This window comes from Tribolium madens, unplaced genomic scaffold (assembly GCF_015345945.1).
Source record: "Tribolium madens isolate multiple individuals breed KSU strain unplaced genomic scaffold, Tmad_KSU_1.1 Scaffold_3;HRSCAF=73;Tcas5.2_LG2, whole genome shotgun sequence".
Taxonomy (NCBI): Eukaryota; Metazoa; Arthropoda; class Insecta; order Coleoptera; family Tenebrionidae; genus Tribolium; species Tribolium madens.
In genome coordinates this window covers 9,715,041-9,742,322 of record NW_025401006.1, presented here as the reverse complement: position 1 = coordinate 9,742,322, position 27,282 = coordinate 9,715,041, and the positions used below count along the sequence as shown (strand labels likewise).

The 27,282-nt window shown below is 35.6% G+C and overlaps 2 protein-coding genes across 15 annotated transcripts; one reads left to right on the top strand and one right to left on the bottom strand.

Moving 5' to 3' along the window:
• Positions 1–152: 152 nt before the first annotated feature.
• Positions 153–27,211, top strand: LOC123007941 (heterogeneous nuclear ribonucleoprotein Q-like). Of its 14 annotated transcripts, none has more exons than XR_006412904.1 (12): positions 14,922–15,195; positions 17,873–18,304; positions 18,355–18,596; positions 19,989–20,124; positions 20,608–20,963; positions 21,019–21,164; positions 21,230–21,324; positions 22,762–22,910; positions 23,872–23,937; positions 25,190–25,352; positions 25,430–25,530; positions 25,626–25,768. XR_006412904.1 is itself a non-coding variant. In XM_044403466.1 (11 exons), exons 2-11 carry the CDS (start codon positions 17,875–17,877, stop codon positions 25,787–25,789), a joined length of 1,947 nt encoding a protein of 648 aa, XP_044259401.1. In that variant the 5' UTR covers positions 153–313; positions 17,873–17,874; the 3' UTR covers positions 25,790–27,211. The 14 variants fall into 14 exon arrangements, 10 of the variants coding, with proteins under 10 accessions (XP_044259401.1, XP_044259402.1, XP_044259404.1 ...); XR_006412905.1 differs by having other exon boundaries at positions 25,629–25,743; XM_044403466.1 differs by lacking the exons at positions 14,922–15,195; positions 25,430–25,530 and adding an exon at positions 153–313 and having other exon boundaries at positions 25,626–27,211.
• LOC123007940 lies at positions 569–5,689 on the bottom strand. The gene is made up of 7 exons (XM_044403464.1): positions 4,631–5,689; positions 2,542–2,674; positions 2,331–2,496; positions 1,738–2,277; positions 1,394–1,682; positions 1,221–1,338; positions 569–1,168 (listed from the first exon to the last, which is right to left on the bottom strand). Exons 1-7 carry the CDS (start codon positions 5,521–5,523, stop codon positions 905–907), a joined length of 2,403 nt encoding a protein of 800 aa, XP_044259399.1. The 5' UTR covers positions 5,524–5,689; the 3' UTR covers positions 569–904.
• Positions 27,212–27,282: the final 71 nt, after the last annotated feature.

Sequence of the window (27,282 nt, the reverse complement as noted above, 5' to 3'; positions counted from 1 at the left end):
CAAGTATTTTTTTGCAAGGGTGACATTTTACTATGTCAGAATTTTTGTCACAAATTCAATGCGTATTTCCAAAATACTAACATACGTTTTTGCAATTTACTGTGTGCTTTTTCTGGCAGTTTATGTGGTGTTTGTACTAGTGTTGCAATATATTTATAATTATTTGGAGGAAAATATCTGAATTGTTTTTGTTCAAATGATGGTTGTTTGGGTAACAAAACAAATTGTGTAGTACATTTTGTGACAATGCTCATTATATAAATTCAAAACGAGAGGATTTTTCAAAAGTTTTTTACGAAGATCAAATTTTTTGGTAAGTTAACAAAGTAGATTAGATGCTTTTGTAGAAATTTGGCGCTTTAGTTAGTCAAAAGCCGGGTTTTGGGCTAATTTTTCGTCCATTTATTTGACGTTTAAAAAACATGAATTTTGAAAGATGTGTATTTTAGTTTCCCTGGAATTGAAACATTTCAAGGCCTACGCTTGAAAATGAAAAACCTTTCCTTATAAAATCGTTTATTAAACTTAAATTAATATAATCAAATTGTTAAAATAACGGACGGAAAAATTAATAAAAAATGCATGTAATACAAAAAAATCGATTAAGTGAACAATTTTTTGTTCATAGTCTGTGCACTTAGAAATAAAAAGAATATCAAAAATATGTACATGTATAAAGCCATCTGTACAAAACTCACGATCGCCCAACAAAAATTGCAACTCGGCCTATAGTACGATTAACCTTACAATAAGTGCACTTCAAAACAACAAGTACACAATAACATACAAAATACGTTCTTTTTTGTACCAAACTCCTACAACTACAACTTAAAATGGACGGTAAAACTAAAATATCATCAAGGCACATTAAAAGGCCTTCAATTTCAAGTCATTAGTTTAAAATTCAACTTCTGCCATACAAACCAAAACTAACAAATATTAATAACAAAACCGTCACGATACTAACTTGAACACTGCTAGCGCCAGCTAAGCGGCACTTGAACATATCAAAACGCGTCTCATTATTATCAGCTAAGTTACTAAATTCGGCTTCCAGAACTTGACCGTCGTAATAAGTAATGAGATCTTCAAACGGATATTCGTAACCTTGCTTACACTCACATTTATAACCCCCTGTTTCAAATCCACGACCCAAGATCGGAACACACTGAAATGTTTCATAATTACTTCCCGCGACACTTTTGACAAAAAAAACTTACGTATGAATTTCGCAAATCACACTTGTGTGTGTTTTTGAACGCGTTTGGAACGTAGTATCTGTCAGGACATTGATTTATATCCAGTTTTAGCAAATCCATTGATACGGTGACCACACCTCTGCAATCATAAAACATGATTAGAAAGAATAAACAATGATTAGTTGAAAAATTACTTGAATTCGAGTTTCACTTTAAGACTGTCCCAACCGAAAAACGGTGCAGCGTATTTAATCTTCCACATGGGCCTTTTGCCATCACAGTCATAATAAGGCTCGGTCCATAAGCCGTGTTTTAGTTGAGCCCCTCTGTAGTAATTCGGATATCGTTCATACTTCCTCGTCGTTTCGCCAGTTTCATTAAACCGGATTTTAATTTTCATGTAAAATTTTTCCAGACTGTCGAAATTAGTCAACCAGCGTTGTTTCAATTTCAAAAACCAAGGTTTATTCAAATAGACTTCATCTAAAAACCCATTAGATTAAAATTTTTGTGTTAGATTTTTAACTAGAGTGACTACCAGATTTGTTAAGTCGGGCCAAATCTTCAACTGCGAATTTTCGTGTGTTGAGTTGCGTTTTGTAGGCGTAGGGGGCGAAAAGTGTGCGATTTGTGAATTTATTTCGTTCCCAGTAAGTCCCCGCCGACCAAATTCGGTTATTACCCATAACAAGGGCTAAAGTTTCGCCGATCATTTCGTCTTCTGTTAGAGGTCTGTCAGGAACTCGTTTCCCTGAATACACCTCATGGGGGTCATTGACTTGTAAAAAGGCACTAATGAAATTCGCGAGTCGTAAGGCCATTTTGGCTTCATTTTGGAAAAATTCATAAGCGCCATATTCGACACCACCGTACAAAATTAATTCGTCCTTGTTGTAATTCTTACAATTGTCCTTATTCATGCCCAAAATAAAATCAAGAGATTTGTGAATATTGATTTTTGGTTGGTGTAAAGCCTCGGGTCCTGAGACAGGATAACGATACTCCCTGTATTTATCAAGATAGTGGTTTCGGACCGATGAACTTGCTTTTTCCCACTGAACCGGTAATTTCTGTACCCCTGCAAAACATTATGATTTTTTTAATGTACTTGATGTAAAATCAATTACATACATCCGATTTTAAGACAATCAAAACCGTTGTAATATTGTTCTGCCGTTGCACGTTCTACTATTTCTCCCAAAAAGGGACGTCGGACTTGCATGGGGAGACGGTAACCGGGTTTGCACCGACACTGGTAGCCGCCTCTTCGGAAGCCCCATCCGTGGATAGGTTCGCACTAAGAAAACTGTTTAGAAATGGTTGGTAAAACTGAATAATTTACCTCGGTTGTTTCTTTTTTACACCGGGCTGTGTCTGCGAACATGTTGAGGCCTTCTTTGTTGCCCAACCCGGGAGGACATTGGTTGATGTCGATACGTTCGTAGTCCATTTCAACCACAGAAACAGCGGTGTAACTAATTTAAAAATATTCGATTCAGTTTCTCCAACAATTAAATGTTAAAATATCATTTTTAATGCAATGCAGGGTGTTTACGGTCTTTAGATTGAAATTTAAAGATGATATGCACAGTAGAAGAAAACTAATACGCTAAATAATTAAAATAAAAATTCACGTTATAAAAGAAAATTATTCATTTTATATTATTTGCTACTTGGGCTGCAACTATGACCATTAGTATCATTACCTAATGTTTCACCGTAAATCATAATCACGACAACCAATTTATTATTTTAAAATTTGACATTCGTGACCGTAAATTTGAAAAACAAATCAAACCTATTGGAAAGCATTTATTTGAAAGTGATTAAACAGAAAATCTTCGAATTTTGATAAAAACCAAGGTAAAAGCAAATCAAATGATGACTTTGTTAAAAGTTTCATTTTCGTAAATACGATTTTCTTCTTTGTTGCAAAAATGAAATTTTATCTTAACAAATAAACAGTTCCAGTGACCCTCAAACCTTGTATGATACCAACATTTTAGAGTTAAATAAAATTCTTTATAATAACAATTCTGAAAGATATTTTTTGGTTATTTAATTTCTACACTATACGATATAAAAGATTTTATTAAAATATAGGCTGTTTCGTTTTTATTATTGTATGATACCAACATTTTAGAGTTAAATAACATTGTTTATAATAATAATTCTGAATGATTTTTTTGGTAATTTTATTTTTATACTATACGATATGAAAGAGATTTTACTAAAATACAGGGTGTTTCGTTTTTATTGTTACAAATTTGAACAAGTGATAGAATAATCAATTTTATGACAAAAGTTTCCTATGAACATATCGGAAAATGTGATCTAAGGGAGCTACACCCTCTGAACGGGGTGCGTATTTTAATGAGATTTTCCCACTATTTCAGAATAGAAAAAATTACAAAAGTTGGTACAGCTGATAACCTTTAAACACCTGAACGAATTCAGAGATCAAATGTCGAAATTTTTATTCAGGGGTGTCATAAATTGGAGGAGTTGAGGATGAACGGATTTAATTTTAAATTTTTATTGGTTAACACTCGTGGTTTAATAATCCTTTCGTGAAATAAAGCGTCCGATTTACACTCAAACTCGTCGAATAAATAACTATTATGCTGTGCAGAGTCTGTAGCGTAAATTTTAAAACAATTTTACTCAAAAAAGGTAAGTTGCACCAAAAAAACGCAAGAGACCTCTTTTTGTGAAAAACTATGGAATTTATAATTTTGTTGCTGAAAGTGGGTAAGAAATTCAGCTAAAACAGTTAAGAATATTTTTTTATCCTAGGACGCCCCTGGTTTCAACATTTTATCTTTGAATTCGTTTAGGTGTATAAAAGTAATCAACTCTACAAATCTTATAATTTTATCTAAAATGGTTTCTGAAATATTAGACAAACTCCATTAAATGTTTAAAACATGCTCCTCTTTCTAGGTGTTTACCTCCGTTACATAGTATTTTTCGATACATGTTCATAGGAAACTTTTATCTTAAAATTGAATATTCTATCACCTGCTTAAATTTGTAAGAATAAAAATGGAACACCTGTATATCTTTTTCAAAAAAAAAGAGCTGTTGCTTAAAAATATTTTGAACTTAAAAAAAATTATCTTTTTTTTTTGTTTCAATTTGTGCATTTTTTTTTCTTTGAAATAGAATGAAAAAAAACGTTGTTTTGAGAATAATTTTGATCGTAGACCAGAGGTCTAAATATATTTCATCGCAGCATAAATGAAAAAAGGGCTCTATTTCAACTATTTCTAAAACATTTCATCAAAATATTAAGAAAATAATTGTTGCTTCATACTGTGAGTCATTAGACCCTAATATGATTTTAAAAGGGACAAAACGTAATGACAAAATAATTACATTTCCTGTTGCTACCAAAGACAGTCTTTTAATCTGTATTTCCTGCAACTTACGTGGGATATTCAATATGCCTAAACCCCGTATGTCTTGGATAAATGTCAGCAATAGGCACAACAGCCGCCACCAACCATCTATTCGATCTCCCGCAGTCAAAATAGGGTCTGGTCCATTGGACAGGCCCCGGACTTTCATCGGCTCCGGGAGGTCCATGAAACGTAAATGTTTCATTAGTATTGTTTGCATATCTGATATAAATCTGATAAGTCGTCTTCGTGTCATGCCTATCAAAAACTCGATCAGGGAGCCACTTCTTGTACCATTCATTAATTCGGTAAAAATCTGAAGTGTAGTCGTCGCTAGTGTTAGGTTTGATAGCCCCTAAATCGTACACTGTGAACGTATTCAGGGTGGAAATACGTTCTAAATGTATGGGGTCGTTGAAATCGTCGGCTCGGAATGTCCTAGGGGCGAATCTTGGGAAAGTCTTGTTGAAGAAGCCGCGGTAAGAAGAGGAGTATGACATGTTGGGGGCGAAATAAATAGCACTAGCGTTGACGTGATTGTTGGTGGAGACATCGGCCACGGTGGAGAGGAAGTAGTACATCATCCCGGGGTCATAGGTGTCGTTTATGGCCGGACGAATGAATCGACTCTGAAGGATATAACTCCAGAAAAAGGCTCGACTCAGGGCCATGTTGTGTATGTGAAGTAGTTGAGTCCTATTGGGAAAAACGGGATTGATGTTGACATCTTTGATGTCGGGGATGTGGGACACGGAGGTTTCCGGCAAGTACAAGTCTCCAACGTGTTGAATTTCGCAGTTGTATTTGTTCACTCTGTCCATGGCTCGACGCACCTCATCGTAGGCATCCCTTGCCTGCCACTCGTATTGGGCGATCACACCCAGTGCTAATAAACACACACACAAAGCACAAAGACGCCACATTTTTGCGTTATTGTGAGATTACACACACTTGTTTGGTTAATACGTCATTTTAAGAGTTCGGGGGTGGCGATTTTAGGGGTGGTTTTGCTTTGTTTTGACGGTGTCGAATCTTAGGTTACGTTAGAATCTGCCCTGCCCACCGAACGTTGCAGGTACACTCATCGGATACCCCCACCAATGGTTGTTTACCATTATTGTTGTGGGCGATTGGTGGTAATGAAGGAGTCAACAAGTGTTTCACGTTTTTAAATCTAAGATTTGACGTAGGCAACCAAATATACACTTGAGGAAAGGATTTTTTGAAAATTAGTTTTTATACAGAGTGTTTACTTTCAATCGCGAACATAAAGATTTATGTTTATTTTTGCTGATTCAGGCTCGCCAATACCACCTATGAGTAAGGTGATGGTACTTACCTATCGAAAGATAAAATTATTTAGCTTCAAATGATTCCAAAAATAAGTATAAAAATGGTATTTTTACTTTAAAATACAATTTTCAAATTTATCAATACGTGAAATAAGTAGGTATGCACTAGTTGATGTCAAAAACGTAAAAAAAAATTTACAATTTATTTGGAGTTAAGTAAAAATGCAATATTACTCTAATGCAAAAAGAGCTTCTATGGTCAAAACGTACCTATTTGATTTTCTTTATTACTTAATACTTTTTGTTATTTTTAATAAAAACCAATGAAATTCTTGATTACTTAGATACTTATTATTATTTTTCTTACTTATTTTACTTACTTATTTTATTATCAAAGTAACTGACAGAATACTTAAAAATCTCATTCAACATTATTTCCTTATATGTTCGAGTTTGAGATCGGACACCCGGTATAGGTAATGGTGATAGTCAATAATTATTATTGTTGTTGCGTTAAATTGTTATTGGTTAGAATCAATAGAAATGTTTAAATAAAAATGATGATATTGATTTCTTTACTGGGTGCACGTGCAGATGTGCAATTCAGAATTTATAAGTTTTTAAATTAATAATTTTTTTACGTTTTGATGATACTATTTACGAACACATAAATGAATCATGATGAATGATTATTTAATATTTGTTTTTTACTATTTTTTTACAATTTTTTTTAGCATGTACTCATTTGCTAGTAGCAAGGATAAAATTTTGTCGGTCTATTTGAGAATCACCTGTATGTACCTATTTCCTTAGATTTAAAACTGTGTTTGTTTTTCTATTCATTAATGCAATATTTTGCAAATAATATCAATACAGAGTGCGCTAGAACTCGCGCTCCAGAGAAAAATGCTAATGTTAGGTAGGATTATCAGAAACGGAAGACATGTCTAAAAAACTCTATTTATAAAAATTTTGAAGTTATGAGAGTTTAAATTTCGCACGTTGACTCTATTTCTGTTAGTTTTCTGTTAGTTAATTTTCCAATTTTTTTTGCTACAGATTATTAGAAAATTTTAGGGCGGAATATGCTATTCTAAACGAGTTCTAGACTACTTACTAATTTGAACAAATTTATCTAAAAATTTTCACTGTCAAGATAATGTCCAGCTAGCTGAAACAATTCTAATAATACTAGTGTAAGAATATTTTAAGTTTTAAAAGATATGAGTATAAATCAACCAAGAGGACTGTTATTCGGTAATAGTCGAAGAAAAAACTTTTTATAGGAAGTAAAAATCACAAATTGTATCTATAAATTCTAAAGACGTAACACAAATCTGATAACCAGACACGACCGTTATTACTACTTAACTTTATTTAGTTTTTTATGAGTTCTAGTTATTCTTCCTTATTGCTTCACATATTTTCAATATTTATTGTTTTTATAGAATAATTTCATATTAAACTTTATGGACCATTAAGTAAATTGCTTTATACATAAATTAATATCTGCAAGAATAACTAAATTCCTTTTCCTCTCGTATTGCAAATTCCAGAATTCTGGTTACATTTCATTAAACCGACATTTAAACACTAGAAATCAAGAAACTAGACCGTTTTTCAAATGTAAATCGTGCCAAAATATGCGGCTGTAAATTGTTTTTAAACAAAATTAAACACAATGTTTTGACAAAGCTTTGGCAAAACTGGGCTGTTATTTTCCTTAAAATACAAATGTATACAAAAATATGCAAAATGCAAGGGTCTAGTAGTGAAATCTTCAAAGTGCGTTGTCGTACGTAGCTTCCTTCCCTTCTTGTCTCCTTTTCCACTATTAAATTTCAAAACGGATATCTGTTGGGTTGTGCAAATTTGAAAAAATTCCACTTCCCCACTAGTTGTTTCGCACCAAGCTGTACCACACCTATCTGTCTGATGGGAGCTGCAAAGGGGGAACAATGGGTAATGTGCAGAATTTGCGTATCATCCTTGCACGATTATGCGTGATCTTTTTTGCGAATAGGAATACGCACGTGATGTGACCGGTCTGTCGTGGTCCAGTTGCGTATAAACTGTCTCGTCTGCGTCGCTATAAAAGTTGCGGAAAGTTCGTTAAAGGTGAATGTACTGAATTAAGATACACTACGTGGGGTAAACCCCACTGTGTACGGCATCACTAGATTATATTGAGAGGCCAGACTATTAGATGACTTATTGGAATGGCAATTTTATTAGATACAGATTCAAACTCAACGACTTATAAATTGCTAACTGCTGTTAACTCTTTTTTTGAAAAAAAAAATAAAAAATGTGGGGACAGTTATTGAAAAAAAGTTGTGTTTGCGAATGTGTGACCATTTATAAAAATGCGGAAAATGTAAAATACACTTATTTAAATTTTCGCCATTTGTTCAAAAGTCAGCTGGCGTTTTATCTCTATCAGTTTGTTTCACTTCCTTCTGTTTTATTGAAAAAAAATTAAACCATTTATACATACTTCAAACAGTTGAAAGTAAAATATAAAACTTGTCTACATATTATTTTAATTACAGTTTGTGGTAAAAGCAATTTTGTCGTCTTGTACTAATTATAGCAAAGGTAACTAATAGTTGGAGTGCTATTTTAACTGAAAAAAAAAGATTTATCTTTAATTTGCGATTGCGGAAAATTATTAAGTTAATATTTAATAAAAAAGTAACAAAACTTAAAAATATTTTCTACTTTATATTTTCATTATTAGATTAGACATTGTTTTCACACTTTTTTAAAAATACATATATCCTTGATAATAAACGTAAAAAATAACCAAAAAATTGACACACAATTCTTTATCTTTATGTAACAATCTTTGAAAAATCCGTTAGTAGCGCGATAAGGTTATTTGTTTTAGCGATGATAGATAAGTTTTTCCTCTATTTTTGATCCTCCTTTAAGAGCTTTTTTCTAAAAGCGAACCGATGACAAGTAGCCGCGATGACAAACCGCAGGCCATATACCATTTCTGCCCCCCGAAACGAAAAATGAAACAAGTGGTCCTGCCAACCGGTCGTTGACAACGTTCAGATTCATCCTATAATTTCGTGAACTTGGCCAGATGCTGTCAGTGCCACTGGGTCAGTGGTGTTCCAGGTTTTAAGCATCAACGGATCACACGCGAAAAATGATATAAGAATTATGAAATTTAACGCCGGATATGAAAATAATACGAAAACCATCAGACTTGGGTGTAGAGAATTGTTATTGTGAAACATAATCGTATCTTGTCATTTTTATTTAAGTATGTTTTCGGATTCAAAATTTAAGCTGAGTTTTATTGCAAATTTTGAAATCGGGATTTTGGTATAAATTGGAAATTTTTATTAAATACGTTATACATCAGTAATTCAACTTATTTTGCTTTAAAAACACAATATAGTTTTTGCCACGGACTTGAAACGATTTTTAAAAAAGAAGGCGACAGAAACAATGTAAAACAAGAAATCATGAACTGGATTTATCTAGTTTTATAACAACAATTTAATTAGATTATAGAAAATTTTCTTATTCCAATATTATGAATTTGAATCATACCAAATAGCAGTATCTACCTAAAAAAAAAATTCAACAATCAAAACGATTGCTTAATACACGAAAAATTAGAAACAGAATTCTGTTTTAGTTAAAATTTTGAATTTACAGGTCGCAATTCTGAAATTAAATTAGTCATATTTGTTTTCAATTTTTTATTTTTAAATAAAAGTTTGTACTCGTATTACTTCCAACTAGAAATATTTATACCTACTCAAAAGTCTCTTAGACTTGACATGTTAATAAATTAAATTGTATTTATTTTTTCTGACTTTTTCTAATTTTTGCTTCCTCTGTCCAGAAATAAGTGTCCGATTTTGTTGTTTTTCAAAAATTAAGAAAAGGCGGCTTTGCTATCTATCATTTTAAAAACACTTTTTATATGTGAAGTTTTTGACAGCAACTAAAAAGTGTCGTAGTTTTTTTTAGAAGATACTCTTCGGTATGAGAGTAAATGGAGGTAACAATTAAAAGTAAGTCATATGAAAAAAGACCATTTACAAAGACTTGATAGGCTTCCAATTTCTATAAAGTTTAATTTTGGACTTTATGAACATGTATAAAATATCATCAATTCAGTTTAAATAATTCAAATAACTCTTAAAAAATTTAGAGAATCGTTATTGTATTGTAATTATGTTTTAATAAAATATGGTTTTTAAAGAGAATCGGACACTTATTTCTGGACAGGAAAAAAATCGAAATCGGACACTTATTTCTGAACGGAAGGAGTACCTAATATACACGGTGATTAAAAAATGTTGGACTAACTCTCGAATAGTGATTGAAGACTTTCAGCTAAGCATAAAAATGAGTTTAATTTTTTTTTCAACCCTTTAAAAAAACAGAACTGTCAATTTTTATATTGTCTTGTAGGCCTTAGCTCATTTGTTTCTGATGTTGTCGGATTTAGGTTATTGTTAAATTTTTCAATTTATTAATGTTTTAACAAGTATCTGTTTTCTAAATTTAAAAATACACGATCTGAAAGACCAAAAACTTAAGAAGCCTTTGAAGAGCTATATTTTTTTGTCATGGGAATTTTAACTTAGTTTGAAATTTTTGAATTTCGAACTTGCAACTTTGATGTTAACTTGGAAATTTCAAATTCCTAACTAAGAATTTTCTTCTTGACCTCAGAGCCTCATAGAAAATTTTTCATATTTTTCTTAATTGAAAATCAAAATCTAAGTTTATTTTAAAATTATAGTTTTAATAAATATTTGAATTTTAGAATGAAAAGTACTAAAAAGCGTTAAGAGCTGTGGATGTCGGATTTTCTATTGACACCTCACACTTTCAACTGTAAATTTTTTAAACTAAGAACTTTCTGATACGCAACTCTGAGACATTTATTTTATTACTTATTAGTTATTAGTATGGTAAAAGTGGTATCAATAGCCTTTCTTGTTTATTTTTTGACTTTATTGCATTTAAAACTAGTACCTAAATCTTGTAAATACAGGGTGCGCCAGAACTCGGGCCCCAGAGAAAATTTTCAAGTAAGGTAAGATTCCAGAAACATGAACAAAATGTTTAAAAAATTCCATCTGTCAAAAAATTTTGACGTTTTTTTACAATTATTTAGTAAAGGGACAAAAATTTTGCCAATAAAAGCCACAAATATCATTGAACAGAGTTACAGTTTAGGATACAGCTTCCTTGTTTCCTCTTTTAATAGACTATAGCAAAAAAAATTGGAAAATTATTTTTCCAACAGAAATAAATCGAGTCAAATTGCAAACTTTAAACCCTTATAAATTTTTATAGATAAAATTTTTTTAACATTTTTTTCATGTTCTTAATATCTTACCTTATTTTTCTCTGGTGCGCGAGTTCTGACGCACCCTGTATAAAAGTTATCAGTTTTCGTTTTTTGACGATGAATATGACACAGGTTTAGCATGTTATAAGGCATAATTTTGTCTAGTTTGTGAATTGGTAAACTTTCTAGACAATTACTAATTTTCAAGTAATCAGCGTCTATCAATTAAATAATGAACCATTTGGTGGAGCAACAACATTGGCGTTTTTGTGTGAGGGGTGCGCCACTGTTTTCGCGGAACCTCCGGCCGTGGAAGGACGAAAGCAAAGAAAGGTGGTCCCCGTCCGTATGGCCGTTACGCGAAGACCTATAGTATGAAAAATCAGCACAGTCACACGCAGGATGATGCAGTCCTCGGTCTTCCCAGTAGAGCTAACCCTTTTGTTGGCTGGCAGCACCTCGCGATTACATTTGGCAAGTGCTCGGTGTGAGCGGGACCAAGGGGGAATTTTGCAAGCCAGCTGGCGCGTCGTCGTACTCTCCTTGTCCTTCTTCGGTTTAGCGGACATGCAACGCCGACGAGCATGGTTTTGCGAGAGGCCAGTGGCGGTGCACCTGGATACGTTTTTCACTCGATTTTATTATTACTTATTTCGAATCGGATAAATAAATTAACATGTGTACCACACCCACACGTAATTTGTGCGAATTTTATGCCGAAAAAAAAATTGGCTAAATGTGTCGAGAGGGAGGAGCACGTCAGGGTGTTTTGTTATTTGATATAATCGCCAAAACCTGTTCTGTTTTTGTATTAAAAATTATAGGGGCTTATGATGGGAAAGATTGTAATCGTTGGTTAGTTGGGACACCTACTTTTCATCAGGCTTGAAGTGCAGGTGTTTAGGGTATTCTTTGGAGAAATTCTCGATAATTGACAAAACGGTGTACTTCGTGTATGTAATACGGTATTATCTGATGCAGATGAGAAAACGACAGACTTGCTGAAAAGCATTTTATTGCGTCATCTGCAAGCAAAATTTACATGTCAAGCTAGACTGATTAGGTTGACATTTTTTGCAGTTTTTATCATGTTTTGAATAGGTACTATTTGAAGTAAACTTTTACATGAATATTAGGCATGAAGAAAGATGTTACAAAGCAAAAAAAAATAGATAAAGACTAAAAAAATTGAGAGCGAGAAACGAGAAAGTCACAAAAAATTGGACGCAATTTGTAATGCAGCCTTGCAATTGTCAAGAATATAAAATAATTATGAATCATGAGGAAAAAAGCGATTAAATAAGGAGGTTGCTGGTTGCACCGCAATCAACAAAAGACAATTTAAAACTGAAGCTGTAGAAGAATTTTCATCGATTTAGAGCTTATTATTACCAGTATTTCATTGAAATTATACGCTTCCAAAAATAGCTTTGGAGTCTTCAAAATGAGTCTTTTTGGGACTCAATAAAATAGTAGACAAATGGTTATTTTTGTTACAAGTACCTAAAATACAGTTTTTGCAGACGAATAGCAGATGAGTTTTAGGTACGTGTTACAAACAACATTTTTTTGTTACAGCTCCCAAAACACAAGATCACACTTCTTATTAATTTAAAAAAAAAATCGCCACCATAATAACCAATTTTAATTTTAGTTCGGAAAAACTGTTTTTGGGGACTGAGTACCTAAAATAATTGTTTTCCGTACTATTTTATTGAGTCTGGAAAATACTCATTTTAGGGACTCAAATGTACTAGGTAAGTACCTAAAAGAGCTGTTTTTAGGAGCGTATACAAAAAATAGTTATTTTGGTTACTAGTACCTAAAATACAGTTTTTAAGGACGAAAAAAATAATATAATAGTTATTATGGTGATTAAAATTCTAAGCTCACTATTTTTGATAAATTTTTGCTCTGTTGACATTAATCATAAATAATAAGCACTGTGAATGTGTTTTTGGGAGCTTTTACAAAAAAAAATGTTGTTTGATGTTTGTAACATACCTAAAACATTTTTGCGGACTTATTTGTTTTTTTCGGCTTTGCCTCGTCCGAAAACAGCAACGCTTTGTCCGCAAAAACCGTATTTCAGGTACTTGTTAGAAAAAGAACTAAGTATATTTTTAACTTGAATTGAAAATTTTTCTTGTGTTTTTGCAAAGATTTTAGAAAAAGTTGTGCTAATCATTTGATAGGTAGAAATTAAACTTTTACAATTTGTATTTTTCGAGTACTCAAATATTTTTTTGTTATATCTACAAGGGACAAGGGATATGTATGTACTAAATACATATGTCGTTTACCACTGTATCCTTTTTTATTATTTTTTATGAATAATGACTTATATTTTCGGAAATTATTTTACTCATAAGTTATTTTACAGACAAATAAATATGTCACCAAGAAGATTTTGAAAAACAGAAATTATTTGTTAAATTAAAATTTTTGATTTTAAGTAAGCTGTCAGATACATTAATGAAATTAATAGCGAATTAAAATGATTGGAGAAAATGCCCAAAAAAGTAATGCAAAATTATAGTTAATTGACATAATATGAAAATCATGTATGGTTTACCAAAAAATTACGGTTCAAATTTTTGTGAATCAAGAAAACATTTTCAAAGTTAAGTCAGTCTCCACATTTAAAAACTTTAAAGATCAAGTTATACCTGTCCTTATAAATTAAAGCGACTGTTAATTGTTATGCAATCGTAAATATAAATGAATCATTAAATTTTTGATCTTTCAAGGTGAAGGCAAAAGAAAATTTATTCGTCTGAAAGTTGTTTGCTTTATAGAATTTAAAACTGAACCAATTGCTGGTGAACTGCTTTTGTTTGCTAGCAAAATAATTAAGATTAATATATTCTTATATCAGCCGATTTACTATTTGACATTTTTTCGACTATTATATCAACTGTTCAGTTTCGGATTTTCTTAGAATGGAATTTTTTTCAGTTTGAAAGTTTGTACTTTGTACTCGTGGTACTTTTCTTAGAATCACTGTTTTATGAATATTAAATGTCACGTTGGTAAAAATTGAAGCATGTCGTTCGTCCTTGAATATGAAAATAGTCATCTTCTCGGAGAGGTGAATGAAAATAAACTTCTGCTTGCCATGACGAGCCGCCGTTGGTATTCTGAGCACACACAAACCAGTTTATAAGATTTTTAACCGCCTCCGCCCCTTTGGAAATTAAGTTTTTATACGGGGAATAAATCTAGAATAACCTGTTTGCGCCGTGTATAGTGGCGGGAACCGCTCAGCCACCATCCGAACGGAATATTTGCAATATCGCAATTGGAGATGATTCTTTTTGCGAATTTTAAATCCCCATCACCGTGGGAGACTGATCATTTCATTACTTTCTCGAAAATATCGATAAATAAAACCACGTAACGTGTGTTTCGAGTTAAATTGCCGGATCGTTTAGCAAGTCCTTGGAAGAGTACTGTTATTTCGTCGGACTGGTCGCAGCGGGCGGCGGCTAATTGACAGTATTGGCAATTGACATTCGTCGATTTTTTGATCGAATTTTGACGATCGAAAGGCACGTCGTGGTCGTTAAATACGGCTGTGAATAGGAGGCAATTTAAAGAATGTATGAAATGCCAGACTGGTTTGCAATTTGAGCGCGAAAGGCGCATGTCCGTTGGCTAGCGAGCAACCTGAATGCAGCAAGTACGCGCCGACTAGACGGCTTGCAAAACAACGGAATCTGCAGAGTGCACATTGCATTACACCGCGGGAGTCGGTACTACATCAAAAGCCGAAATTCGTTATTAATTTTTTTTCGCAAAAACTAGGACCAAATTAAGTTTGTGTTTTAAGTTTTCGTATTTATTTATTGTTAATTTTAACGAGCAATCTAGTTAGTTTTGTTAAACCTAAGAGTGTTTCTTTTATTTTTAAACGATGTTTGTTGTGTTTGTTAAAGTGTGAAGTGATTTGCATAAGTTCGAAGTGAGTGGTAGGTACCTATTTTAAGCTTGCCATGGATTTGTGGATCGTGAAATGGCAACGGATTTCAGCTTTGATTTTTTTTCTTGCGTGCAAAGCGTCGCTCACATGCCGGCATAGCAACGGAAGCGCGTCCACCCGGCGTCCCATTTCTCGCATTTCCCGTCAAATTTCAAACCCGTCGCTGGTGTGACGCGGCCTTTAGCATTGGCGGAAAATGCGAAAAGGGGGCGGTGGCTCGCGGAAAATCGCCGATATTGCGTCTTTGTTAGCAACAGGCGAACGACGTCGCATCGATAATTGCAAAAATAAGAAAAAATAAATCGCCCGATAATTATTTCGGTTGTGAGTGCAAGTGTGATACGGGCTTTATATCGCGGAACGCGCATTGGTTCGAGGCCGAACAGTTGCGCGTCGCCGTGTAAACCCGGGTCACGTTGACGTAGCCATTGCAGTCTCGGCCGCCATTTTAAATTATATAAAGTTTATGTTATTTTTAGGGTTTTTTGTGTAAATTTTGTGTGCGTTTTAAAATTGCGTTTGAACGGGTAAGGTTCCACCGGTCTTATTTGCTACCCTTTTGACCGGCCAATGTCTGGACTTGCTGGTTGGGTTTGATCGGTGCATTAATCAGTTGTTTTGTTGTCGTACGACAATGGTTGAGTAGTTGTGATTTTATTGTAGATGCCGGTAGTGTGTAGATTGCTTTTGCTGATGTTTTCTAAGTTGTAAAGCTTCAATAACGGCTTCGTTTTTCTCTTTTCTCGCATTGGGAAGCGTTGTTTATTCGCCGTTAACAAAAAGCCGGTCGGTAGGCGGTATGTGCGCAACTCGACCGTTTTTGCGCGGGAAAATCGAAATACTGGGCAAACCGGAAATTCACAATTTTTTTGACGGGCGCAAGAATACAAAAATTATAAAATTTACAAAGTACTTTGACTTAAAAGTCTTGTGCGTCGACTTTTTAGGTTTATTTTTGCAAATGTATAATTTCAGCAGCAATTTTTTGTCGTAGACACCAGTTACGCCTCTTGTCAAATTAGACAATTTGACGATTGTGATAATTCAAGAAAAACTGTAAGTTCTTTTCAATTTCATATTTCTGCTATAATAACAATTAAACCCCCAAAAGATTCTATTTTCTAGTCGTAACTTGGAGGGTGAGAAATGATCCTCCTTTTAAAATATCAATAAGTGGTGTATTACAAACATCAAAGTTTCAGGAAAATATATTGTTGTATCTGTGAGATTCTTGCACGTGGATTTTTAAAATCAAGTTTGGGTTAGAAAAATTGTAAATTGTTCCTTTTATAGACGTAACTAAGAATCATTTAAACACATCTTCATTTGCTCTATTAACGGTACAATTTTTGAGATCATTGTTTTAGCATTACGTTACATTTCCTAATTTATATTTAAATTATTTGCCTTGTTCGTAAATGTTGGTTAATGAAAGAAATTTTAACGGGGAATTCCAGAAAGAACATGAAGCACATACATGATTCATGATCTGGCGTATTGCCGAGAGTGAACTGATGTGAAATTGTATTGTTTTGAAAATATTTCTATTAAATATTTCTATTAAACAAATAAACTTACTTTTCAATTCCTAATTTAAAATTCGTTACTCATCTTTTTATTATTTTACACACTTGTAAATAGATTTAATGGTGTAGTGGGAAAAATTTGGTTTGAAAATATTTTTCGTTTAATTAGTTTAATTCTTAAATTAACAGATTTTCACAAATCTTATTTACTTTTAAAAATTTCACCTCAGTTATGTTTACGTTTTATTTTTGTATAAATACAAACGAAAATATTTAGGCTGAAATCCAATGTTATAAGAATAACTCCAACATTTCACATTTGACGTTTTAGTAAAAAAACAAAAAAACGGTAAGTTCGACTTATTTTCTTACAGAAGCCTCAATTCTTTTTTAATTACGCAATACCGATATCAACCTGTAATTGTATGTTTAAACAACAGTTTGCATTCGTCTGTGGATCTTTCTTTAATTGACTCTAATGTGTGTTCAACCGGTTTTTAATCAGTTGTAATTTTCAATGAGTTTTCCTTATTGAAAGTCTGTTTTGATTCGAGGAAATTCGGTAGACAAAGAGGCGGCGATGTAATTGATGTTGTTTATATTTACATGTTTTAAATTTGGAGTACAATATTTTGTTTATACTTTTTTTGTTTTGCGTAATTAAAACTTAACTCATTCAAGATGATAATATCCATGGTAACAGTTGTCTGTGAATCATCAATTGTCAACAAAGAATAAAGATTAAAATAATAAATTAAATGATGCGGTTATTTTACGTTTTAAGTATTTTTAGCTTTACGTTAATTGTGTACTTGGTCTAATTTTTTTAACCTTGGAATTTCGCGAAGGGATGTCAATCAAAATTAAAAAAGAATTACGTAATTGGTTACCAGGATGCAGTAACCACATGAACGTTTAGGTGGACATTACATAGCTTCGTGATTGGTCTAGAAGTTGATTTAAGATCTTTCCTTGCGTCGATAAAATCAAAACTATTCAAATAATATGCAAATAGCACACCGTACTTACGGATCTTTCTAAATATAAATCGCTTTACTGATTCAAGGACCAGACGTTGTATTGTTTATCGTTGTTTTTGGCCCGAAATTTCCTCTCACCTACACTTGGTTAAAATTGCAGCTATGGCCGAAGGAAATGGTGAATTATCAGAAGAGCCAATGAAAATTGAAGGGGAACCCGAGAGAACCGAAGACTATCAAAAATTAATAGAATATGGCCTCGATGAGAAGGTGGCTGCTAAGTTAGACGAGATTTATAAGACTGGAAAACTAGCACATGTCGACCTCGACGAGAGAGCTCTCGATGCTCTCAAGGAGTTTCCTGTGGACGGGGCCCTCAACGTCCTGGGCCAGTTCCTCGATTCAAATTTGGAACATGTTTCGAATAAATCGGCTTATCTCTGCGGCGTTATGAAGACCTATCGTCAGAAGAGTCGCGCCGGTTCGAGTCAAGGAACGACGACTCCTGCACCCGCCCCTGTGAAAGGACCCGATGAAGAGAAGATCAAGCAGATTTTAGACAGGACGGGATATACGTTGGATGTCACCACTGGTAATTGTCAAATAAAACTTTGATTTTTTCATATTTGTTGGTGTTGGTAGGTCAACGCAAGTATGGAGGACCTCCGCCTGGATGGGACGGATCGCCTCCAGGTGCCGGCTGTGAGGTCTTTTGCGGGAAGATCCCGAAGGACATGTACGAAGATGAATTGATTCCATTGTTTGAGGGTTGCGGCACGATTTGGGATTTGAGATTGATGATGGACCCTATGACCGGCACCAACAGAGGGTATGCATTCGTGACGTTTACGACACGTGATGCTGCCCAGCAAGCCGTCCAAAAGGTAAGTGGGAGTGATGTTTGGATTGTGGAGTAGAAATCACTGTTCGGAAGCGACATATCATGATTGAGGTGATGGAGAGGGGCGTTCAAGTAGTAAGAGTAGTACACTTTATTATTTCCATGTAAAGAAATATAGTATCCAGTCAGTTTGAAATCGGTGATTGGTTAGTTTGTCTTGAAGGCCCTAACAGCGTTTTGGAAAGTAATAATTTTTTGAAAACTGACCAAACAGGAACAGTTTTTGAAATTGCACCCTTTTCAACCTTGCGACCTTAAAATTGGCGGATTTCAGAGGACCGTTGTCCTTTGGAGTCCAGGCGAAGAGAGCATCGGGATGGTATCCGGGTGGTCTTGGAGCCGAATGATTTAATTTTTTTTTAATTGGCAATTCTTATAGTGATGTGTGCCAACTGTTGTCACAGCCGGCAATTTAGTGCTCACTTTTGTTGCAGCGGCTCTGACTACGGAGCATACTTCTCTCCCTCTGTAGCTTTCTCCTCCATCAGAGCCCTTGACGCGACCAAATTGAGATCACAGACACTACGCCACTGTGCTAGTGTCGCGATTGGCTCTAGAGAAGTACTGGTGTGTTTGGCTGGATTTAAAATCTTTTCCTTTACAGGTCTCCTCTTTGCAAAAAGGGGCAAAATTGAGACCGGATCGTACTAAATTTTATTCAAATAGTAGTCACCACTGTCGTAACTAGGTGGAATTTAGTAACATGAAATTTACGTAGTTGTAGAGTAAATGTAGTTTTTATTAAAATTGTGGGTAAATAGAGTTTGTATTGGTACACTTAAAAAATGGGGGGAGGGAAAGAAAACAAATGTGGGTAAAATGTGTCGATTGTTAAAGCAAAACTATTGTTGATGCCTAGTTACGTCAGTGGTAGTCACAGGTGTAGTGTATAATTTTGGTTTGGGTGTAGCGGTGGTGTTCGAGCACAGTTCAGCATTCCAGGTTCCGGGCAGCAATGCTGGTTTCTTTAAAAAGATAATGTAAAAATTGAAAATAAAAATAAAAACCTCTGCATGCATGCCTGTTCAGTAGACATGCATTGTATTGATTGATTGATAATGTTGAAGGTCCCTGTGCAAAATTGTCTATTTTGGTAACTAAATTGATTTGTTTAGTATCAAGTTGTCGGGCGGCTAACCAAAAGTTTTCTTCAAACTTCGTTAGAAGGATCAAAGTCAAGCGTTGGGAAGATTGGCCGAGGAGGACGTGACGTGGAAGCGTTTTTTTGGCATGTCGTGTATACTTTGTTCGTTTTTCTGATATTTTTTGTTTGAATTTGCTATTTGGCATATAGCAGCCCGACTGCACTACGTGCTAAATTTAAGATTTGATGTGTCTAAATCGATTTCTGGCATATTTATTTCTTGACCCACAGCTCGATAATCACGAAATCAAACCCGGCAAGACCCTGAAAATTAACATTAGTGTTCCGAACCTTCGACTTTTCGTGGGCAACATACCAAAGTCTAAAGGCAAAGAGGAGATTCTGGAAGAGTTTGGTAAATTAACAGGTAAAGTGCATCAGTAGCTAGTGGCGGCCGGCTGCCGGGCTCAGTCCTTTCCTGCCCCGTCCCACCCTTTTGCCCATGGCATAATTGGCTACCCTTCCACTGTTCTTGCAGCTGAATGATTATGAGATACGGAAAGGCAAAAAGATTGGCGTAACCATATCTTATAACAATCACCGGTTATTTGTGGGCTATATTCCAAAGAACCGGGATCGAGACGATCTCTTGGAAGAGTTTTCCAAACATGCACGTAAGTTGAGATACCCTTAAACCCTGGAATGCGTTAGTCTGCGCCTGAGCAATGGGTAGGGCAGGGCCGCTACAAGCACGGAAGGGTGGCAAGGTCCAGTGCGAGTAGCCCAAGCTTCTTGCTCTTCTGTATTTTTTGGTATTATCGCGGTGGTGCAGTGGACTTTGGTGCTCGTCCTGACAATGCGCCTCTCCACGCACGATCTTCCATTCTTAATCGACACGCGTTCTGTACAGCCGGCCTCGTGGAAGTCATCATCTACAGCTCGCCAGATGACAAGAAGAAGAATCGCGGCTTCTGCTTCCTAGAGTATGAATCTCATAAAGCCGCATCGTTGGCTAAACGTCGATTGGGAACTGGACGAATCAAAGTCTGGGGCTGTGACATCATCGTCGATTGGGCCGATCCACAAGAGGAGCCGGACGAACAGACCATGTCTAAGGTCAAAGTTTTATACGTACGAAATTTAACGCAAGAAATCAGCGAAGAAAAACTCAAAGAAGCGTTCGAGGCCTACGGAAAAGTAGAACGCGTTAAAAAAATTAAAGATTATGCCTTTATACATTTTGAGGATCGGGAAAATGCCGTCAAAGTAATGTCGACGACGACTGTAGTTTTTTTGACGAAATTGATTTTTTTGTCAACAGGCTATGGAAGAATTAGACGGGAAAGAGATGGGCGGCTCCAATATAGAAGTATCGTTAGCAAAACCTCCGTCCGATAAAAAGAAAAAGGAAGAAATTTTAAGAGCGCGTGAAAGACGTATGATGCAAATGATGCAAGTGCGTGGAGGGTGAGTGTCTGGGTGAAAGCCAGGAAGCGAATTATAAATTTAAAATGTTTTTTTTTTGTCGACAGAATGATGCCAGGTGCTATGCCTTTGAGGGGACCACCTGGACAGGGAGCGAGGAGCGGTGCCGGTATGAGAGGACCGATGGGCCGTGGGGATTACGGTAAGTTCGGAAAGTACTCTAAACTGAAAGCAGATTACTTTTCCATTTTTATTAATAAGACGAGGTCCTTAGTCTGCTTGTTAGTCAAGTAACTATTCCACACTTGAAAGTATGCTAATTCTTGTATGAAATTTTCTTAATAAGACAACATTGTTTTACATTCATTCTTTTTACGGTGTTAATAAATAATGGAATGTGACTCAATTTTAATTATTTTCACACTAACAAAAGAAGTCATTACTTAATTTTTCATTATTCACTGACGCAGCGAAAACGTAAGATTTTTTTTCTTTAAGGAGTGATTAAAAAGTGAATGCCATACTTGATTTAAACAAAAACGGTTTAGCTTTTAGGACTTGTATTTGTATTAACAAAGTTTGTACTTAGTAGTGCTGTTTTTTGATAATGGTATAACATAACTAGTGTTATTTATTGTGTAGTAATTGTATTGTTGAAAAAAAAATAAATTAACAAATGATGATTCAATGAGGCACATCCTATTTGTTAACATTTAAAAAATAACTGTAATGGTTAATGTTCTGCACTACAGCTGTCCATAATTAACCAGTAACTAGCTAAATTTTAACCACCCTTACCACCGTACTGTTTAACAAGCATTAAAATTTCCAGCAATCCACTAACACGAATTTTTTGTTTTGTAAAGTGTCTTTATGTGATTTTGTTCAGACTGACTGCAAGTTGACGAGGAATACCTATTGATGTTTATTAATAAATAATAATGCTAAATAATAATATTATTGTTCGATTAAAACATTGTTTATTCCAGGTCTGAAAGTTTATGTAGTGATTGTAATATTTATTAACGTATTTGTCGTAGCTGAAAATTTGTGCTAGTTGTAAAAGGGGTTGGTGTGTATGGTATTGCGTGAGCGTGTTTTTTAGTAGTGTAGGAGTGATAGAAAGTGCGCATGAGGCAGCCGGGGGCACCGCAAGGCAAGGGCATCGTACAGCATTGCACGCGGCTCCGACTCTAACATGCATGTGTTGTCTTATATTTTCTTGTCTTTCTCTTTCTATTTGCCTTTCATTTGTGTTGTTGTTGTTGTTGTTTAATGTTGCGCTTACAGCCAGGAAAGCGGGTAAGTAAATGCTGTGGTGTAGGGTCTGACCTTTATTCTCTTGTTTTTTGTGAGATTTCTCTCCAAACGCCTGGTAGTTGACAATGAACAAGTAGAGATGGCGCACCAGCGGCGCGCCACGTTCTGTTGATAACAGTCATTGAACATGATGACGATGATGATAAAAAATGAAATTTTTAGCGTAGTGTTGTGTAATTGTGATTAAAAGCAAATTATTATTATTATTGGCGAGAATCGTTACTTGACTCTTTTCCCGGCATGCTCTAGTAGTACAACCTCCATGCAATATCTCGATTGGATCTAGTTGGCTAAATTGGGACTGTATTGTCTTTTATAGATTATGATTACGACTATTACGGGTACGGGGATTATCGAGGCGGCTACAGTGACCCATATTATGATGACTATTACCGGTATGAAGATTACTATTATGATTATCCGACGGCGCCGACGCAATCCCGAGGGAGAGGCCGGCAACCACAACCGGTGGGTGGCCTATTGAAATTGTTTACCGTTGTTGTTTTTTATTTTTTTTTAATTAATTTTTTCTTTTATAATATTAATGCGGTAGTTTGATTGTGGCACAGTGTCGGCAAATGCCACTAACGAGCCGCACACCTAACACCCCTAACTGCCCGGCCCGCTTGCATGGTCGACTAATAAAATCTGTACACTTGCCACATTCAAATCACCATCATATCTGAGCCAACTTCAAAATTCAGCGCCGCCGGGAAAAGTGACGGAGATATACACACATGAACAGAGAGAGAACAAACGAGTCGTGATGACGATGACAATGATGATCGATCATGATGACAATAATGGAAAAATGATGAATTAAGGCCAGCCCGCGCGTAGGCTGGCTCAGATATGATGCGCTGCTCTTAGTTGCAGGGTTATCCAAAAGTGGGGCGAGGGACGAGACGCCGCCACGCCGACACTAACCTTTTACACTATTATTTTTGTCATATTATTATAAACATATATTTTTTTTAATTTGAGCTTTACGCAAGTGTCTAGAAGAACGCAGCTTGTGTCTCTGTCCATGTTTCGTGTCACAGCAATGTCGTTGAAATATTGCATCTGCCTTTTGTCTTTGCTTTACGCTTATAGTGCTTATTAGAAGCTTTTGCTTTTTTGTTTATCATTTTTTATATATATTGTTAATTTGCTTTGCTTGGCTTGACCGTTGTAGGCGGTCCCATGCTCTGTAGCAGAGCTTCCATCTTAAACCATTCTTTGATTATTTTTGGATAACCCTTTCTAGAGCTTCCGCATATTGATAGGTTTAAAGAAGGAGCGAAACGAACTGCACTGATCGCCACTTGGTAGTGTCATTTATTTGAATTTTAGTGCAATTCGTTTCAATTCATATATTGTCAAAGAGTAAGGCAACCAGTGCTAAGTGTTGCCATAGAATGGTACTGACTTTTATGTTGACACTTAGGAACTGGATGAAGGAGGCACGTTGAGTTCGACCAGCGTGTACTACGAAGTTAGCAGTGGGAATCAGGTTTGTTGTAATCCTTTCTACCAATAAATGTTTCATTTCCCAGAATTCCATCCTTTTCATGTGGCCCAGGTTTATAGTACCTTATATCATATTTTTTTTTCACTGAAACGTGTTAATACCATTTTAACAAAGTAAGGTACTATGAATTTGCTTAATCATTGGAAAAAACATCGATCATTTTAGAATTCATTCAGTATTTTTACGGGATGTAGGCGTAGGTTTTGGTTCAACCAGTTTTATCAGTAAGGATAACAGATAAATCTGGGCGTACTTTTTTGGTGTTATACTTCAAGTCACATAACAATTCATACCCAATTTTCATTCGTACAGTTAAATGTGTATACGCACTAACAATTTACCTTTCTCCCATTAAACCTACCTTTTGTGTATTTTGCATGAATGTCAGTGCAGCGGATGATAATTGATAACCATCAAATACAGGTAAAAAATGATATTTAAAACTTGTAAATTATTTTTTTTTTGGAAGTTATTACAGATTCACGTGAAGTATTTAGAAAAAAGATTAATAAAATAGACATTTGCTTGATTTATACATTTCTATTTTTCTTATTTCAAGTAATATAATTTGGAATTGTGACTACTGAAGTTTATTCAATTTAATTGTTGCTTCCTCGTCGATGAGTTACAACAAGTGAATGAAATAATCACAATCCTTTATTATTTATTTTTATCCCGAATGTTTCGAATCCCTTACGTGCTAGTAAAACCGTTTGTGATGTTTGAAGACCTCATCCGTTCTACTGTATTTATGCATTTGACACATTCCTTGTTGAGTGCTGTTAGTGTGCGTCATGTTAAAAGTCGTACTTTAAATTTTCTAAAAATCGTTTTATTTATGTAATATAAAAAATCGATTAGTTTCAAGCGGCTCTTCTAACTTTGTTGTGATAATTTCCATATTCTGGAATAATCAGAGCGGCTTGAAGTGCTGGCGGAAGGTGATAAAAGCCAGAATTCAACCCTGGTCTGATTAATTTCGTAAAAAGTTTGGGAAATTAAATGCGATCGAAACTGCGTAGACCAGCACTCATCATCCATTTTTAAAAGTGGTAGAAAGGATCCAACCTAGATCGATTCGTTTTCGTCGGTTGTATTTTGTTGTTGGTTTTATTTTGATTTTATTTTAAACGTCGGGATGTCACCGTTTCCGACGGTTGATGCGACGAGCACATACACACATAAACACATTGAATTTTTATTTAAATTTCGCATTGATGATGTGTGTTGACAGGCTGGCCGTGGGCGTGGGGTGGTGGCACGTGGCCGGGCCGGTGGGCCCCCAGCCCGTGGGGCGGCGGCCAACAGAGCGGGCCGGGGAGGAGTAGCAGGGGGCCGTGGGGCAGCACGCCAAACCGCTCGTGGGGGAGTGGGCCGCGCCAAGGGAAGTTTACCAGGTAAATTATTCTTCAAAAGTGTTGTCAGCACTAGGTGCAAAAATTTTACCTCACCCATCCTTACCGATTCCTTTCAGTTTCAGTTTTGTTAAGTTGTGCTTAGTTTTTGTGTGATGCAGCGAATGGAGTTAGAGCAGTTTCTTCTTCCACCTTGAAATAGAATCCTATATTGTGTTGTGTACGTTAAGCCAGAATAATAAGTATTCTCTTTCTTTGAAATTATGTATTTGGATATTTTGATACATAAAACAGTACCTGAAAATGTGTTTTTAGCAGGTAAACGGAAATTTGACGGGGGTCACCAGAACCAAGGGGAGACAAAGCGCAGATACCAGAGCAACTGGGGTAGCCAGCCCCTCCCGCAGCAGCCGCTGGGGGCGGATGTCAATGGAGAGCAGCAGGCGTGGTACCAGGATTCGTACGGATCCTGGAGCTAAGTGATAGGACAGTGCAGCCCACGGTGGGACTGAGTGCGAGTGGCCCTACGTCTGGGCAAGGGTAGGCGCACCCTTTAGTGCCTGCTGGTGTGCGCCTGCGCCCTACATAGAGGAACCCAACAGCTGATGGTGTCCCCATACTATTAATTCATTGATAATATCTATCTGCATTCGTTTTTTTTTTATAATAATTTGTTGATTTGATTACTTCGTATGCCATGTTGGATTTTTCTAAATTTTTTAACTGTATCGTTTGAAATTCATTTTGAAAATTAAATTGTATAAGTTATTTTTTTTATTATGTTTTAATGTTATTTGGGTGATGTGTCCCCTTGCTCTGGAGGTTACATCGCAGGGACGTCGCCCGTCGTGTTATAGTCTCAGTGCAGGTTGGCGTCCCGACATGGATGGTCGGGACGGACAGTCTGCACTTTATTCTAATTTTTTTCATGTGTTTTTTATTACTTTTTATTACTTAATTGCAACCCGACATCCCAGGTGTCACATCACTGCATAGATTCGGTTATAATCGTGGTTTTGTAAATTTAATAAATTCGTCTGTTGGCTGTTTTATTGAAACACTGACTGTATGGAAGCATGGGTTTGGCACTGTTTAGCGCGATCGGTGGCCGTTACACCGATCGGGCAGGGCATGGAGGGACTGCACTCGGTTCATGCAGTGTCCTGACTAAGACCGTTGCTCATGAAACGAGTGAGTTTTATTATATGTATAATATAATTATATATTTTATTCCTGCAAATGCATTTTTGCATTGTGATGTATTTTAGCAGTAATTTAAGGAGTTTAAAAGCATATACTTCTGTTTCCGGCACCGGATTAACAATTACAGTTCAGCTCCAGACAGAAATATTACAGCTAAAACACTCAATTGCAATGTTAGGCTCAATATCATGGTTAATGATTTTTTTATTTAACAATAATTGTATCGATTATTTTTATTGATGATTTGCTTTTTGCTTCCCCGGCATGTCCCTTTCAGTACACTGTAACAAAGTTGATCTGTCCTTTTAATCTTTAGTGTGATGTAGCTAATCAATTGACATTATACTGTATTAGAATTATATACATTCTATCACTAGTAACACAAATTGCCATTCACTACAACTACTCCAACCAGCTGATTGTATGTGGTGCTTGCGATGGGCCGGCGTTTAGAAAACGTCGTATATTTTGAATATACGTCGTCGTTTATGCGACGGCCATCGCAGGCAAGTCCAGCCGCCACACGGTGATCCAAATCCGTCGCCGTCGATGACTGTTACTGTATTGTATTAATGGTCGGGAGTTGCCAGCTTCGAACTCGATGACTTGTTATGATGTATATCGTCTATCAATTAATTCTGAGAGGACTGATGATTTATATGTCTCAATAAACAGTTGTATGTGTATTACATTTTAAAGTCGTTGTTTTATTTGCCTTGTTTGCGGCGGCGCCGGTGGTGCGTTTGGCGCGTCGCGACGCCGCCCCTGC